The sequence below is a fragment of the Marmota marmota genome, unplaced genomic scaffold, assembly GCF_001458135.2.
Source record: "Marmota marmota marmota unplaced genomic scaffold, marMar, whole genome shotgun sequence".
Classification (NCBI taxonomy): Eukaryota; Metazoa; Chordata; class Mammalia; order Rodentia; family Sciuridae; genus Marmota; species Marmota marmota.
This window is the reverse complement of record NW_025999853.1, coordinates 24,478,532-24,493,211: the sequence shown is the minus strand read 5'-3', so window position 1 is coordinate 24,493,211 and position 14,680 is coordinate 24,478,532. Positions and strand designations below refer to the sequence as shown.

General features: G+C 30.3%; 1 protein-coding gene across 8 annotated transcripts in view; it reads left to right on the top strand.

The window, feature by feature from the left end:
* Positions 1–14,680, top strand: part of LOC107139799 (ALX homeobox protein 1) — a 219,733-nt gene that overhangs the window by 61,852 nt on the left and 143,201 nt on the right. For all 8 annotated transcript variants that reach the window (XM_048804423.1, XM_048804414.1, XM_048804427.1 and 5 more), the window contains 2 exons: positions 11,405–11,584; positions 13,600–14,049. In XM_048804423.1, the coding sequence (XP_048660380.1) occupies positions 11,405–11,584; positions 13,600–14,049 (630 nt within the window). The remainder of the gene's footprint in view (positions 1–11,404; positions 11,585–13,599; positions 14,050–14,680) is intronic.

The following is a 14,680-nucleotide window of genomic DNA, read 5'->3' as shown; positions in this document are numbered from 1 at the left end:
GGATTTTTTTTTTTTTTTTTTTTGGTACCAGGGATTGAACTCGGGGCCAATTAACCACTGAGCCACATCTGCAGTCATTTTTTTCTATTTTATTTAGATACAGGGTCTCACTGAATTGCTTAGGGCCTCGCTAAGTTGATGAGGCTGACTTTGAACTCGTGATCCTCCTGCCTCATCTTCCCTTGTCACTGAGATTATACATGTGTGTCACTGCACCTGGCTTAAAGAAGCATTTTTGTACCCCCGAGCATCTTTTATTATGGCTTCAGAAAACACAGTTTGAAGAAAATTGTCCTAAAATAGGAATTGTTAGTGAGAAGTTAATTTTAAAAATAATTTTTAAAATAATTTAAAGTTATTTTTGAAAAGTTTTATAAAATTATTTTTAAAAAATCTTCAGCCTAAAATAATTTTCTTGGATATGTATGAATTAATGAAAATTTGAAAATATAATTATGACCTAAACCATTGAGTATGTGACAAATTTAGTGTGATATTATTGTCTTAGGTTTTGCATTTAAAGAAAAGACATTTGTTTAGATGACAAAATGGCATCTTAATCACTAAGCTTCCTACTTTAATTATATCCTGACTGTAATTTGTTTTATTTTGTTTTTTTGTATATTTGGTATTTTAAAAGTTTTTTGATTGACATATGTTTTAGCTAAGAAGCTAACACATATCTCATCACTGTGACCAAAACACCTGGCAAAAACTATTCAGAGGAGAAAAAGGTTATTTTGGCTCATGATTTCAGAGGTGTTAGTAGGGGAGGCCAACTCCATTTCTGTGGATCCAAGTTGAGGTGGAACCATTATAGAAGGCTTTGTTGAAGGGGGACTGCTTCGCTCCTGGTAACCAAAAACAGAGAAGGATGGGGAAAAGAGACCACTGGGAAGAAGAAGCCTTCCAGGGCATGCCCTCAGTGACCCACATTCTTTAACCACACCTTGCTTGCCTAGAGTTGCCACTCAATCCATTCAAAGTAGATGTACTGATCAGTTTATAGCTCTAATAGTCCAATCATTTCGTCTCCAAACATTCCTGCATTAATACAGTAGTTTTAGGGGGACATCTCATATCTGAACAACATAGAATAGTTTTACATATTTATGAGTTATAACATTTTGTGTTTTAATTCATGTATACTTTGAGTAAAGATCAAATCAAGATGATTGCATATTCTTCACTTTAAAGTTTTCTTAAAAGAGAAAGTTGATGCTCAGGTGCAGTCTAGTTCTGCTACTATGTTAACTGGTCATGTGCAGGTTATTTTAACTTTACTGTATCTTAGTTTCCTCATGTACAAAATTATTTTAATAATTATATCTACCCCATAGGAAAATATATATTATGCTATAACAAAGAAACCATAAGTCAATGTGTTTCAGTATAATAAGAAGTTTATTATTTGCTTGTGTTACATCTGATGGGGTTGAGTTCAGCCTGTACAATCTGAGAAGACTCAAATTTAGACTGCTTCAGATGTGTTGTCATGTTACTTCAATGACACCTGTTTTTTTTTGTTTGTTTGTTTTTGTTTTTGTTTTTGTTTTAAGCTAATAGACTCTGGTGTGAGAAAGGGAAAAATACAAGGGGTATGCACAACTCACATTTAACCATTCCTCTTAAAAGGACAGTGATCAATTCAATCAGCTTCCATTAGCTAAAACTCATCATATCTACAAATTAACCTTAGAAGAGGAAATGTCAAGAACAAGAATATTAGAGAATAGTTACAGACTCTGTGTGGACTAAGTATGTTAAATCATTAAAACATTTCATAGTAGTGCTACTCACACAGCACATAAAAATGTGTTATTGTTTTTAATAAACTATAGTATAATTTTGAATAGTTATTTGAAAAGTATTTATTTTAAAATTAAAATGGTATTTTGGAGAGATATTTTTCCACAGCATAAATAATAAGACATAAGAGAATAAGTGATGAAATTAAAAGTTATTAGCAAGTACAGGTATTATAAAGTGCTAAAAGTAATGAAAGTAACCCCAAATTGTTGTGAAAATTTTTCCAATTTGGAGCTAGAAGAAATAAATATATATACACACATACACCACATACCTGTGTATGTATACACATATGCACATATACACATACACATATATTTTCATTTTTTTAAATTAATTGTGGTATAGAAATAAACTAGTATACTTTATATATAATATGTCCAAATGCATAGTTTTTAATGTCAAAAAACTAAAAGATGATTCTCAAAACAAAATCTAAATTATAATGTTTGCCTTAGATTGAATCATTAAATGAACATTGTTTACTAATCCTTGGATTGGACACTCTTATATTTTGTGGTTTATTTTTTTCTCATTTTAATTGATGGGCTACCTCTTCTAAGCTTTGGATATATTTTCTCTTGTAATATTTTTGAGTTTTTATCCTTGATACTATTTGTAGTCTTTCCGTTTACATATGATGTTGACCAGTACTAATCTTTTCTTTAGTATTAAGCATACAAATAGTCTACTTCTACACTGTTTATTTTCACAGCACAAGAAATGTTATTATTTTAAAATTAGAATATTTATTATGTTTTTCCCATTCAAGATATATATATCTTGTCCCTTCATCCCCCCAGGATCCTTTTTGGTTTTAAGAGTTTTATTTCTGAAAGAGAAATCAGGAAGAACTCCAAATTCTGAAATAGTGTGGGTAGTTGGGATTCTGTAGTTCTCGAGATGGGATATTACATTTTTAATTCCAAATATATTCCTGGCATTATCTTAGGCCCTTCTTATTTCTGTCAGATAAAGTTGGTTTTTCCCTCAGGGAAGAAGTTATTTTAGGGCAATTTGCAGGTGTAATTTTAGCAGGCAATTAAAAGTATATCAGTTGAACTCCTACAGTAAGAACATACTCTTCCCCACTCATTCTGTGCTAGATAAGATCACTTAACCTAATAAATAGCTCCCAGGATATTTAGGACACAAAATCCCTGTCCTTATAAGTGTCTAGATGGCTTTTCTTTCTCATGGCTTCCTTCTTGCTTTTTTTAACCTTAGTAAGTTAGCATATATTTCTCCCTTCATTTTCTGGGGAAAGGATGTTGGTTACTACATTAGTTAATTTTCTGTTGCTAATAACACAGTGTTAAAGACTGGCTAAATTATGAAGAAAAGAGACAGTTTATTTTGGATCCCAGTTCTAGGTCAAGGTCAAGGACCTGTATCTGGTGATAGCCTTCTTACTAGCAGAGAGCTACAGGGCATCATGTGTAAGGGACAAGGGATGTGTATGTGTGTGGGGGGCGGCAGCGGTGTTCTGGTCTCTAACTTTTCTGAAATCTACTCTACCATGCTTCATGGGGACTCTAAATACTGTAGTGAGATTAAGTATTCACCTTTTAATTCCTCATACCTGGGATTAAACTTTAGTATGAATTTCAGAAGGGGTAAGCCTTATTCAAACCATAGAGTTTGGGGCATCTTGAATATAAATTTTATGACAATTTTCTTTATCTTTGCTACATATAAGAACAAAAATGCAATTTTTAAAAGAGAACAGAAGGAAGCATAAAATAATTGTTATTTAGAACTTGGAATTAGACTGGAGGGCAAAAAAGAATACATTTCCTTATGTTTTAAAGGACTTATTTACACAGAGAATTTAGCAGCTTGTCTACAATACTAAGTTGTGCAAACTGTACTTAGTTGTCCATCTTCACTGTGAACTGTAACATTTCTTTAGTATGCATTCAGTTGTGAAATTTCATTTATACCTATTAAATTTTATAAAGGAAATAATTTAAGACTCTTGATTATCTGAAAATTTATATTCTTAGTGAAAGTAAATTGTCTATAATTTTTATAGTGGTTATACAGTACCAACACAGTTTCTTGTATGTTGTAGATATGCAACAGTATTTTGAAGAACTATATTACAGTACTTAATTACATTATAATAGGTAATGGCTTAAAAAATCCATGTTTCAGCTGTGTTACCTTTTCTATTACTTTTTTAGATTTTATTCATGTTATTTAAAAAGTTAATCCCTATAATTTAACAATTGTATTATTGCCAAGTCTTAGTAATTATCAATATCCTGAGTTCTAAAACTGGAGTCCTCAAACTCTATAGTACCATAAAGTATTTATCAAATTAAACAAGTTTCTTGAGAGGGGAATAAAACAACAACTCTGGGACAAATGACTATATGAAATATCCGCTAATAGTCAACTTCAAATTATGATAGAATCAAAGTTTTCAGATATTTAAAAGATTTATTCATAGAAGGTTCACCTAAATATACTGCTAGGCTCTGACCAGCTAAGAGGGGGAACTCTCTCATCCGGAATAGAAGCAGTCTAGGTCTCCATTTAGCTGTAGTAGCTCAAGTTCTAGGGATGTGCTACACTTCCATGAGGGTTTACGGTACTAATCCCCAAGGTTTAAGTCCTCATTGCTAGGAGCCAGATTTTAGATATAAACTTCCAATATGAAAATTATAATTATAATTATTTCTAAAGGGCACTTCTTGGCAAGTGATATTATTTCAGATAAAAATATTTGATGGTTTATTTTTAGATAAGTACTTTTATTTTCACTATACACTATATGAAACAAGTCTTTGATGCCAAATAAAAATAAAGAGTTTTGCTCATTATTGAAAACAAAATCCTTAGGGGTCATAGGTTTTTTATTATATGTTGGGCAAATAGAGCCTGAATTCTCTTGCTGATATGATATCACTTTTTATCCATACAGCTCATACATTACCAGTTGTAGCAACTATAAACAAACCTAATGTCCCAAATAATTTTTGAATTTTTAAAATTATTTTGTTTGTATGAAGCATGAAAGTTATTTTATTGCATTAAATATGCTGTTGGTAAAATATATTGAAATAATTTGTTATATATTCATAAATATAATATTCATATTTTATTGTCTTAAGATGTGCTTTTTGGTTTAAAAGGAAGTATTTAATGAGAAATAATCAATAATGAAAGAAAATTAATTGTTTTTATAGTGTAGATATGTACATTTATTTGACTGTTATAATTCTTATGTTGAAATGAACTTTTCTGAACTAAATGCCACTTATTTTACTTAGATCAGTTAGTCTAACATACCTTTCATTAATTGAAAGAAGAAATTCATTTATTTAAAGGATTAAAATCTAGAAATCTATAAAACATCGATTTGTGAGTGAAAGGACAAACTCAGACTTTAAGCAGTGTGTTTCAGTGAACTTTATGTAACCCCCTTGGTACCAACAAAGGGATTAGTTATAGATTTTCCCAGTTGGGTTCTTACTTTCATGTCTAGCCAGTGATAACACAGACAAAACTGATGTACTAAAAAATCTCTTTCTAAAGCTTAATCTACAGACTCAGTTTGAAATCTCCTATGGGAATTTGTTTCATTCACTGTTGATTAATAGACCTTCTTAAGTGGCAGAATATTCACTGGGAAGTTTGCACTGAATGAAATATTGATTCTGCCCTTGACTAGGAAAAGCCCAGCTGGAAAAACTAATCTTGAGGTCTCACAGTATTCTTATACTTCATTTCCAACATTAATCAAATTATTACAGCACTTTCTAATATATTCACCATAAATTCCTGAACGTCTGCATTTTGAAATTAAAGCTAATCCATGTACTGCTATCTTATGCAGGCCTGAGGAATGTTTCTTTAAAATAAAATTAAAGAAAAAATATTTAAAATAAAACAGTAATTTCAATCTGGATATTGATTATATAATTCATAAATTTCAAGCTATTGTTACAGTTGTGAAGATCCAAGTAAATTTTTACATTGAAAAATATCTTCAAAACATTATGGCTAAAATAAAGCATTTGGAAACTATTTTATATAAAGGTAATTAATGTAACATCAAAATTTCTGATATAAAAATTCAAGCCCTGTTAACTCATATTCACTAGACTTATTCTCCATAGCTAAAATATCATACTTAATGATAACTATGTCGAAAATAGAGTAAATAGAGTATTTGACGATAAAACCATCAATTTGTCCCTTGCTAATCTGGTGTCAATTCTGTATGAACAACTACCACATAATACCAGTAGGAACAGCTAATTACATACCTAATGTGCCAAATTATCTTTAAACTTATTTTACTTTTCATTATTTTGGCTGCATGGAACATAAAGATTATTTTGTTAAATTAAATATACTTGTAATATATTTGTTCATTAATCTATATTAATTAATCTTAATTTATTAAAATAAATTATTACATTCTTGCCTCTAGAATTTTATTAGATTGGTTTAAAAAGATTTTTAATTTTGTCATAAATTATTTTTGGATAATTTCTGGGAAGGAGGAGAAGATTTTCCTTATCAGATATACATTTTTTCTTTCAAAGACTAGAGAGTATTATGAACATACCTCCTTCCTTCTGCCAGTCAGGTCCCAAGGCATCAGACCGAAATTTGCTTGGTACCCCAAAATTAAAAAACACTGGTTATGAGATGGTTATGCTCAAGAATGCTTCCATCAAGTTGTCAAAACTTTATGATTGCTCATCTACAGTTTAAGAAGTAGAACCTAAAGAAACAATACAAAGAATCAGAATATCTGTTTTTAATGTTAAAGGAACATAGACACATTCTCAACTTAATTTCTTTTACTATCTATCTCAAAAGCATCATTATTTCATACCTAATATATTATGATTTTAACTAGATCATTTATTTTGACCTTTCAGTCGTATCTTTAAAAAACTTGGTAGTTTGATGGAAACTTAACAACAACACAATGTAGCCTCATTGCTAATGTAATAAACAAATTTGCAGGGTAGAATAGTGTGGAATCTGGATAGTTGATCTCGTCATCTATTTTGATTATTAATAACTTAAATTTCAGATAATGACTTTTGCTTTTTTGATGAGAACCTAATCAAAGATTTTATGTAGTATTTAATATTTCATCTTTTTGGTGATTACCTCTGATTATCTTGTCACCACTGTGATGATTAGCTATTATATTAATATAACATTTGGCTTTTGAACCATATCCTTAATTGAATGCAACCAGAAACACAATATATGCCCTTATGGTAAATGTGGCAGTTTATGATTTGATAAACATTGGTAACTTCAAGTTTCCTAAATAGGTTCAAAATATATGTATCCAAATATTCTTAATTCTTTCAAAGTTTTATTAGCACAATGACAAAGCTTTTTAGCTATCTAACATTGTAAGGTATATGATAATTCCCTTAAATAATGAGACCTAAATTGTTTTCCCTCTTTTCTTATTTAAATATCAGTAAGCAAAAAAGATGTTTTTCTGGAAAGGGATAAAGGCGATTTGGGAAGGTAACCATCTCTATCCTTGGTAAATAAAGAAATTTTCTATTCTTTTTGTTGTTGTTGTCATGGAGGAAGATTAATTCGTTATTATCTTTAATTCAGTTTCAAGATTACATAAATTGCAATTATATACAGGTGTGCTTTATGGCTTTGATTAACCCTATGCATTTTTTCCTTGCAGGTCATATCTTCCATGAGAAGAAACTATTATTGTTTTGTTTTTCAACTTGGTTTATATAAATGAATATGTTAACCAGCCTATACAGTCTACCAATAGGAATAACTGATACTAGTGTTTTCATTGGAATTTTCCCTCTTAAATCTTAACCATTTTAGTAATCTTACCCTGTCACCCCTCCTCCTGTGTCAAATAATTGTTAGTTTATCTTTTTTGATTAATAAAATTTATTTTTGAAGCAGTTATAGATTTACAGAACAATGAGCATAAAGTACAGAGTTCCACATACCCCATAACCACACATGCACCACCTCTCCCATTATTAACATCCTGCCCAAAGTGGTACACTTGTCACAATCAAGGAAATTCATTGACACGGTATTGTTACCCCAAATTCATACTTCACATTGGGGTTTAATCTGCTATTTTATGTTCTGTGACTCTTGACAAATGTTTAGTGGCATTTACCTACTATTGTTGTATCATAGAGAATACTTCCACTGACTGCCCTAAAAATTTGTGTTCTCTCTATCCTTGTCTCCCAATTCCACCCTATGACAACCAGTGATCTTATTGTCTTCATAATTTTACCTTTACCTAAATGTTATATAGTTTAACAGTATATGTAATCTTTTTAGATGAATTTAATTTTCCCTATATCCTAGCTTTATAGTTCACCTTTTATTAGCACTTAATAATATCCGTTGGCTACTTATACCACAGATTCTTTATCCACACATCTCCTGAAGGACATTTTGATTGCTTTCATGTTTTGGTAACTATAAATAAAGCCAGTATAAAGATCTCTGCAAGTTTGGATGTGGACATAATTTTTTAATTTTATTTTTTTAATTTGTTCTAATTAGTAATACATGACAGTAGAATGCATTTTGACACATTGTACACTGATAGAGCACAATTTATCCTTCCTCTGGCTGAACATGGTGCAGAGTCATCACTAGTGTAATCATACATGTATATATGTCTCATTCCACTATCTTTCCCATCCTAACACCCACTCCCCTCTTCTCACTCTCCTCTGCACAATTCAAAGTCCCTTCATTTTTCCCTACCTCCTACCCCCATTATGGATTAGCAGCCGCTTATCAGAAAAAACATTTGGTCATTGCTTTTTTCAGTTTGGCTTATTTCACTTAGCATGAAATACTCCAGCTCCATCTATTTACCCGCAAATGCTATAATTTCATTCTTCTTTATGGCATAATTTCATATTATGAGTAATATTCAATTGTGTATATGTACCACATTTTCTTTATTCATTTATCTGTTAAATCGCGTAGTAAGCTGGTTTAAAGTCCTTTGGGTACAGACCAAGGAGTGGGGTAGCTGGGTCAAATGGTGGTTCCATTACAAGATTTCTGAGGAATCTCTATACTGCTTTTCAGAGTGGTTGTACCAATTTGCAGTCCCACCAGCAATGTATGAGTGTATCTTTTTTCCCACATCCTCACCAACACTTATTGTTGCTTGTATTCTTGATAATTACCATTCTGACTAGAGTGAGATGAAATCTTAAGGTTTGATTTGCATTTCTCTAATTGCTAGAGATGATGAACAGTTTTTCATATGTTTGTTGACTAATTGTATTTCTTCTTCTGTGAAGTGTCTGTTCAGTTCCTTAGTCCATATGTTGATTGAGTTGTTTGGTTTTTTTTTTTGGTGTTGTTTTTTTAGTTCTTTATATATCCTGGAGATTAATGCTGTATCTGAGGTGCATGTGGTAAAGATTTTATCCCAAGATTTTTGGTTGAAAAGAAGCTTTTTAGTTTAAATCCATCCTATTTATTGATTCTTGATTTTACTTCTTGCACTTTAGAAGTCACAAATTTTTAATTCATTTCAGTAAATACTAGTAAGTACTATTGCTGAATCATATGGTAAGGATGTAAGTATTTTATAAGAAATGTTTAAATTGTCTTCCACAGTGACTATGTAATTTTGCATTCCCACCAGCAAGGAAGATTTTCTTTGCTTTACATGTTTACTTTCATTTGTTATTATCAGTGTTTCAAAATTTGGTCTTTCTAAAACGTATATTAATATATTATGGTTATTTTAATTTGCACTTCAAAATTAGTATGATGTATATATTTTCCTACTTTTTTTAAAACCATCTCTATGCTTTCTTTAATGAGTATATCTGGTCAGTCTCTTGCCCATTTTTTAATTAATCTGTGCATTTTCTTATTGTTGACTTTTCATTGTTCTTTGTATATACTGAATAACAGTCTTTTATCAACCCTATATTTTTCAAGTATTTTCTCCTACTCTGTAGCTTGTTTTCCCACTTTCTTGACATAGTCTTTTGATAGAGTAGAAGTCTTTAATAACATGTTTATCTTATTGATTTTTTTCATTAATCAAATGTTTGATGTTTGACCTAAAAAGTCATCCCATATCCAAGGTTATCTAGGTTTTTCTGCTATGTTATCTTATAGGAATTTTATACTTTCACATTTTACGTTTAGTTCTATTATCAATTTTGAGTTAATGTTTGGTGAAGGATTTAAGGTCTGTCTAGATTCATGTTTTTTAAGTGTGGGTGTCCAACTAGTCTAGAACCATTTGTTAAAAATACAATCTTTGCTTCATTGTACTGCCTTTTCTCTTTTGTCAAAGATCAGATCATTCTATTTCTCTATTTTCTGGCCTATATATTCTATTCTGTTGCTATATTTGTCTCTTTTTATTTTTTACCTATTACCTTACTATCTTGGTTATTGTAATTGTCCAATTCAGTCTCGGAGTTGGACAGTGTCAGTCCCTTAACTTTTTCTTCTTTAATATTGTGTTAGCTATTCTAATTTTTTGCATCTATACATAAACTTTAGAATAGATTTATTAATGTATACAAAAAAACTTGCTGGGATTTGATTTTGGATTAAGTTGAATCCTTAGATCAATAGAGGAAGAACTGACATCTTGTCAATACTAAGTTTTCTTACCTGTGAATATGGGATATCTCTCTCCTTTTATGTATTTTTCTTTGAAATCTTTCATCAGGGTTTTGTAGATTTCCTCAAAGGACCAATTAATTCTTAAAATTGGAGTCTTGTTCATTGAGTCCACTTGTCCCTAGTGACCATTAACATCATTGTGTAAAGATTACTACACTATTTTGTGTAAGATTTGGGCAATTATTTCTTAAAGACCAGGATTAATGGAAAACTCTTGCTTTCTGACTTTTTATAAATTGTTACCGACTTTTTTAATATTTTTATTTTTTAGTTGTAGTTGGACACAAGACCTTTATTTCACTTGTTCATTTTTTTTATGTGGTGCTGAGGATCGAACCCAGGGTCTCGCATGTGCCAGGCAAATGCTCTACTGCTGAGCCACAACTCCCACCCTTGTTACAGACTTTTGATCACATTTTGATAATTGTTATAATTATAATCCTTATAAAGATTTGGGAGAAAATGTAATTTTAGGTGTTCCAGATCATGAAAGTTATCTCCTAACTCTTTTGTATTAGCCCTTTTGTCACTACATTTTACTAAGACAATGAAAATTCATCTCTATTTCTGAAGAAAATGGTAACTTTCACCAGTATTATTTTAATTATCTGCTAAGTAAGAGTTTATCTCATATTATCATTCTTTTCATAATGCAGCCTTTTATACTTCCAATTCCAGCATAAGTTTCTGCTTTTGATTTTCCTATGTGCATTTTGAAGAAAATGATAAAATGCACATCAGGAGCTCTAAAACTTACTTTGTGCATGTCAGGATACTGTAAATTTTAAACAAACTGTACATTTTTCTCTGCAAAATCAATTGCATTTTCTGAGAAATACACTGTGTGCTTATTTATGTCTTAGACATGTGGTAATTTTTAAGTATGTACTCTTCATATCAAGATTAACATTTTGTTTTCTATTTCTAATAGGCATTCTCTACTTGAAGTGTTACCTTCTCTAAAAATCCTTAATGGTGATAAGGTAAACTCTCATTCAGAAATCCACACTCAAGAACACTGTCATCTAGAATCAAGACATTTGCTTGCATTTTGTCAGTCCCAAATTCGGGAATTTAACTTACTAAGTGAAAAGTATATCAATGGAAATAGGTAAGATTCTTATCTCTTCCTGGTAGTATTTAAAATAAAGTAAAATATACACATAATTTTTAAATATGCTGATTGCCACAATCATGCTGTTTTTGCTTTAAATCAGTGTGTTTCAGGGGATATTCTACCTTTAGAAAAACTTCTAGACATCATGGTTTTATTCTTGGAAATACATCAATATATATTTTGAGTGTAATTTGATATATTTCAATGCTAAAATTTTAGATAAAACAAATAGAAACTTGAAAAAAGTTTCAAGGCACTGCAAACATTCATTCTATTAGTTATCAATAATCAGTTGTAAATTTATTTAACAATTATTATGGGCAAGACTATCCTCAAAGAATTCACAGATTAACATAAAAGAAAATTAGGTAAATAAAATGTTACAATTGAGTAAAACAAGTTTTATAACATAATATATATTAAATTTTAAGGTACATATAATAAATATATGTGTATATTAAGGTATTACAGGACCAAATTTTAAGATACATGTACTAAATATATGTATATATTAAGGTATTACAGCACCACACTGGAAAAATGCAGTCAACTCTTACATGTATTCAGAGCACAGAAGCTGAATCGTAATCAGATACTAAAGAAAGAGAACTTTCTTTTCCCCACCCCACCTTGAATCCTGGTGGAATTACAATGAATGAATTATAAGCTGGGTGTGGTAGTGTACACCTATACAGCTCAGGAGGCTGCTTGAAGCAAGAGTATTGCAAGTTCAAGCCAGCCTTGACAACTTAGTGGGACCCTAAGCAACTGGAGAGACCCTGTCTCTAAAATTAAAAATACAAAAAAGGGACGTGGATGTGGCTTAGTGGTTGAGTATCCCTGGGTTCAATCCATAGTAATAAATAAATAAATAAATAGAATTATAATTGATCTTTTTAAAACTGGATTTTAAAATTTGCATTTCTTCATAAAATACAAATAAGCTACAGGAAATGTTTTCACATTTTTTTCACTTATGATGAGTCTCCCTTATAACAGGAAAAATAATATGCACTGTATCAGTGAATTCAGCACCTTACCATAAACATTTCATATCACTGTGTACCTTTTCTGAATTTTTAGTAAATAAAATGAGTAAAATACAAAATATGAAAAATATATTGAGGGAATCTTTGCTAATGCCTAGTAATTAACTTTACGAACACAGAAACTAATTATATTTACATTGTTAGGAAATAATTATAGCTTCCATTTTGTTTGTTGTGATGAAATATTTTTATGTAGTGCATTATTTCAGAAGAAAAATAAACAAACTTGTGACTATATATTAAATATATCCATAAAATATATGTTTGAAATAAGTAAAACATTTTCAAAATATGATAGGTTTAAAGGAAGATAAATAAAATGTCTCTAAGAATAATGCTCATATATCCTTTACATTTGTTATTGACAAACACATGAAAGTTTGAGTAATTACATAAATCACAATATACAAAAGAGAAATCCACAATTTTTAAAGAGAATCTCACCTATTTATGTCTTAAAATATTTGAAATCTCTTTGCAATGGATTGTTTTTCCAAAGAAAAATAGAAATATAAACTTTCCCATAACATAAATTCTTTGTTTAAAAGTCCAATACAAATATTTTATGTGGCAAGAGTCAATGCAGAAAGTACTTTTTAAATTTATTTCATAAATAACTTCTCCAAATTTAGGCAGCCATGATTTCTCATGTTTATGGTAATAAAAGCATGAATTTTTCTCATTCAGTTGTACCAAAAATATCTTGAATAAAAATGGTCCTAAATCTTCCAGACATTTTGTCTGGACTGACAGTTCTAAATTAAATAAAAAAATTTTTAAGATTTTGTTTATAATGAGGTGAATTTTATAAATAACTAGAAGTAATTTACAGTGAATGTTTTAATTAATTTTAGTGTTCATTTTAGGCCATGTAACAAAATTTATTTGCAAAATCTATTGAAGTTTTATACTTACTGAATAGTATTTAATACTAAATGGTCTCATCATTTATTTGTTCAGGGATGTGTTCACCTTGGATACTGCAGAAAATTTCTGTTATTATTTTAAGAAGTTGATGACACTTAGTAATGAATGCAGATATGCACATGAACATGGGGATATAAGTATCACTAAGAGAGATGAATCAGAAACCCAGAAAAATCATTTGGCCCTTCCAAGCAGTGACTTCATACTGCAAGATGAAGTCTTCCACTCTAGCACCAACAAACATAGAACAGACTCACCAGGAATTTCTGAGCAGTGGATGGACCCTTGCTTTAATAATTCCCCAATAAGCTACTCCTCTGCATATGAAGTTGTGGAAGGAAGAAGTCAGGAAAAATTAGTAGGCCTGAAGAAAGAAGATGGTAAGGCAAAAAGCATCCCCACCAAAGGAAGTTCATTCATGGAAACAGAAACGACAAATTCTCTGCTGAGGAATCACCAGCATATGGAACAGAATGAAAAAATGTAAGATTTGTAAGTCATATTCTTTGCAGATGTTATGTTTACTATTTTTGATGGATGATATTAAGTCAATGGTGCTAAATAATAAGTTGGTCAAGGTTTAAATCACTGTAATATTTTATATCAATTCCCTTAACTATGTTTTTATGATGTGTACAAATTAATCACCATGCAGATTAATTTGATTAAATTTTGTCTAGTTTTGATTTGATTTCTAGTATTACTTCATTAAAATTGAGTAAATGTGAAATTTTTCTTGCCTTGTAATTTCTAAATAACAGATAATTTGAAAGAGAAATAAAATATTACATTCTAAAATAATTAAATGATACTTTCTGAATAATCAAGTAATTTATTTAAAAACTATACCTTTCTATTTGCTAAGTATTTTCCCACTATAGTAAAACATTTAATAAGCATGTGTGCAGATATTTGTATACTGTAATTTTCTTGGCATAACAGTTTTGTAAGGTACAGAACTAATCTTCATGATTAATTACATAAAATTCCTTGCAATTATTAAACACTTTTATATTTGAAGGCTAATGGCTGGCTATTATTGCTTATTGAACCAGCAAAGGTTGATTTTCACTTTGGCCTATCAACTTCTTGATCTCTTTTTTTTTTTTTTTTT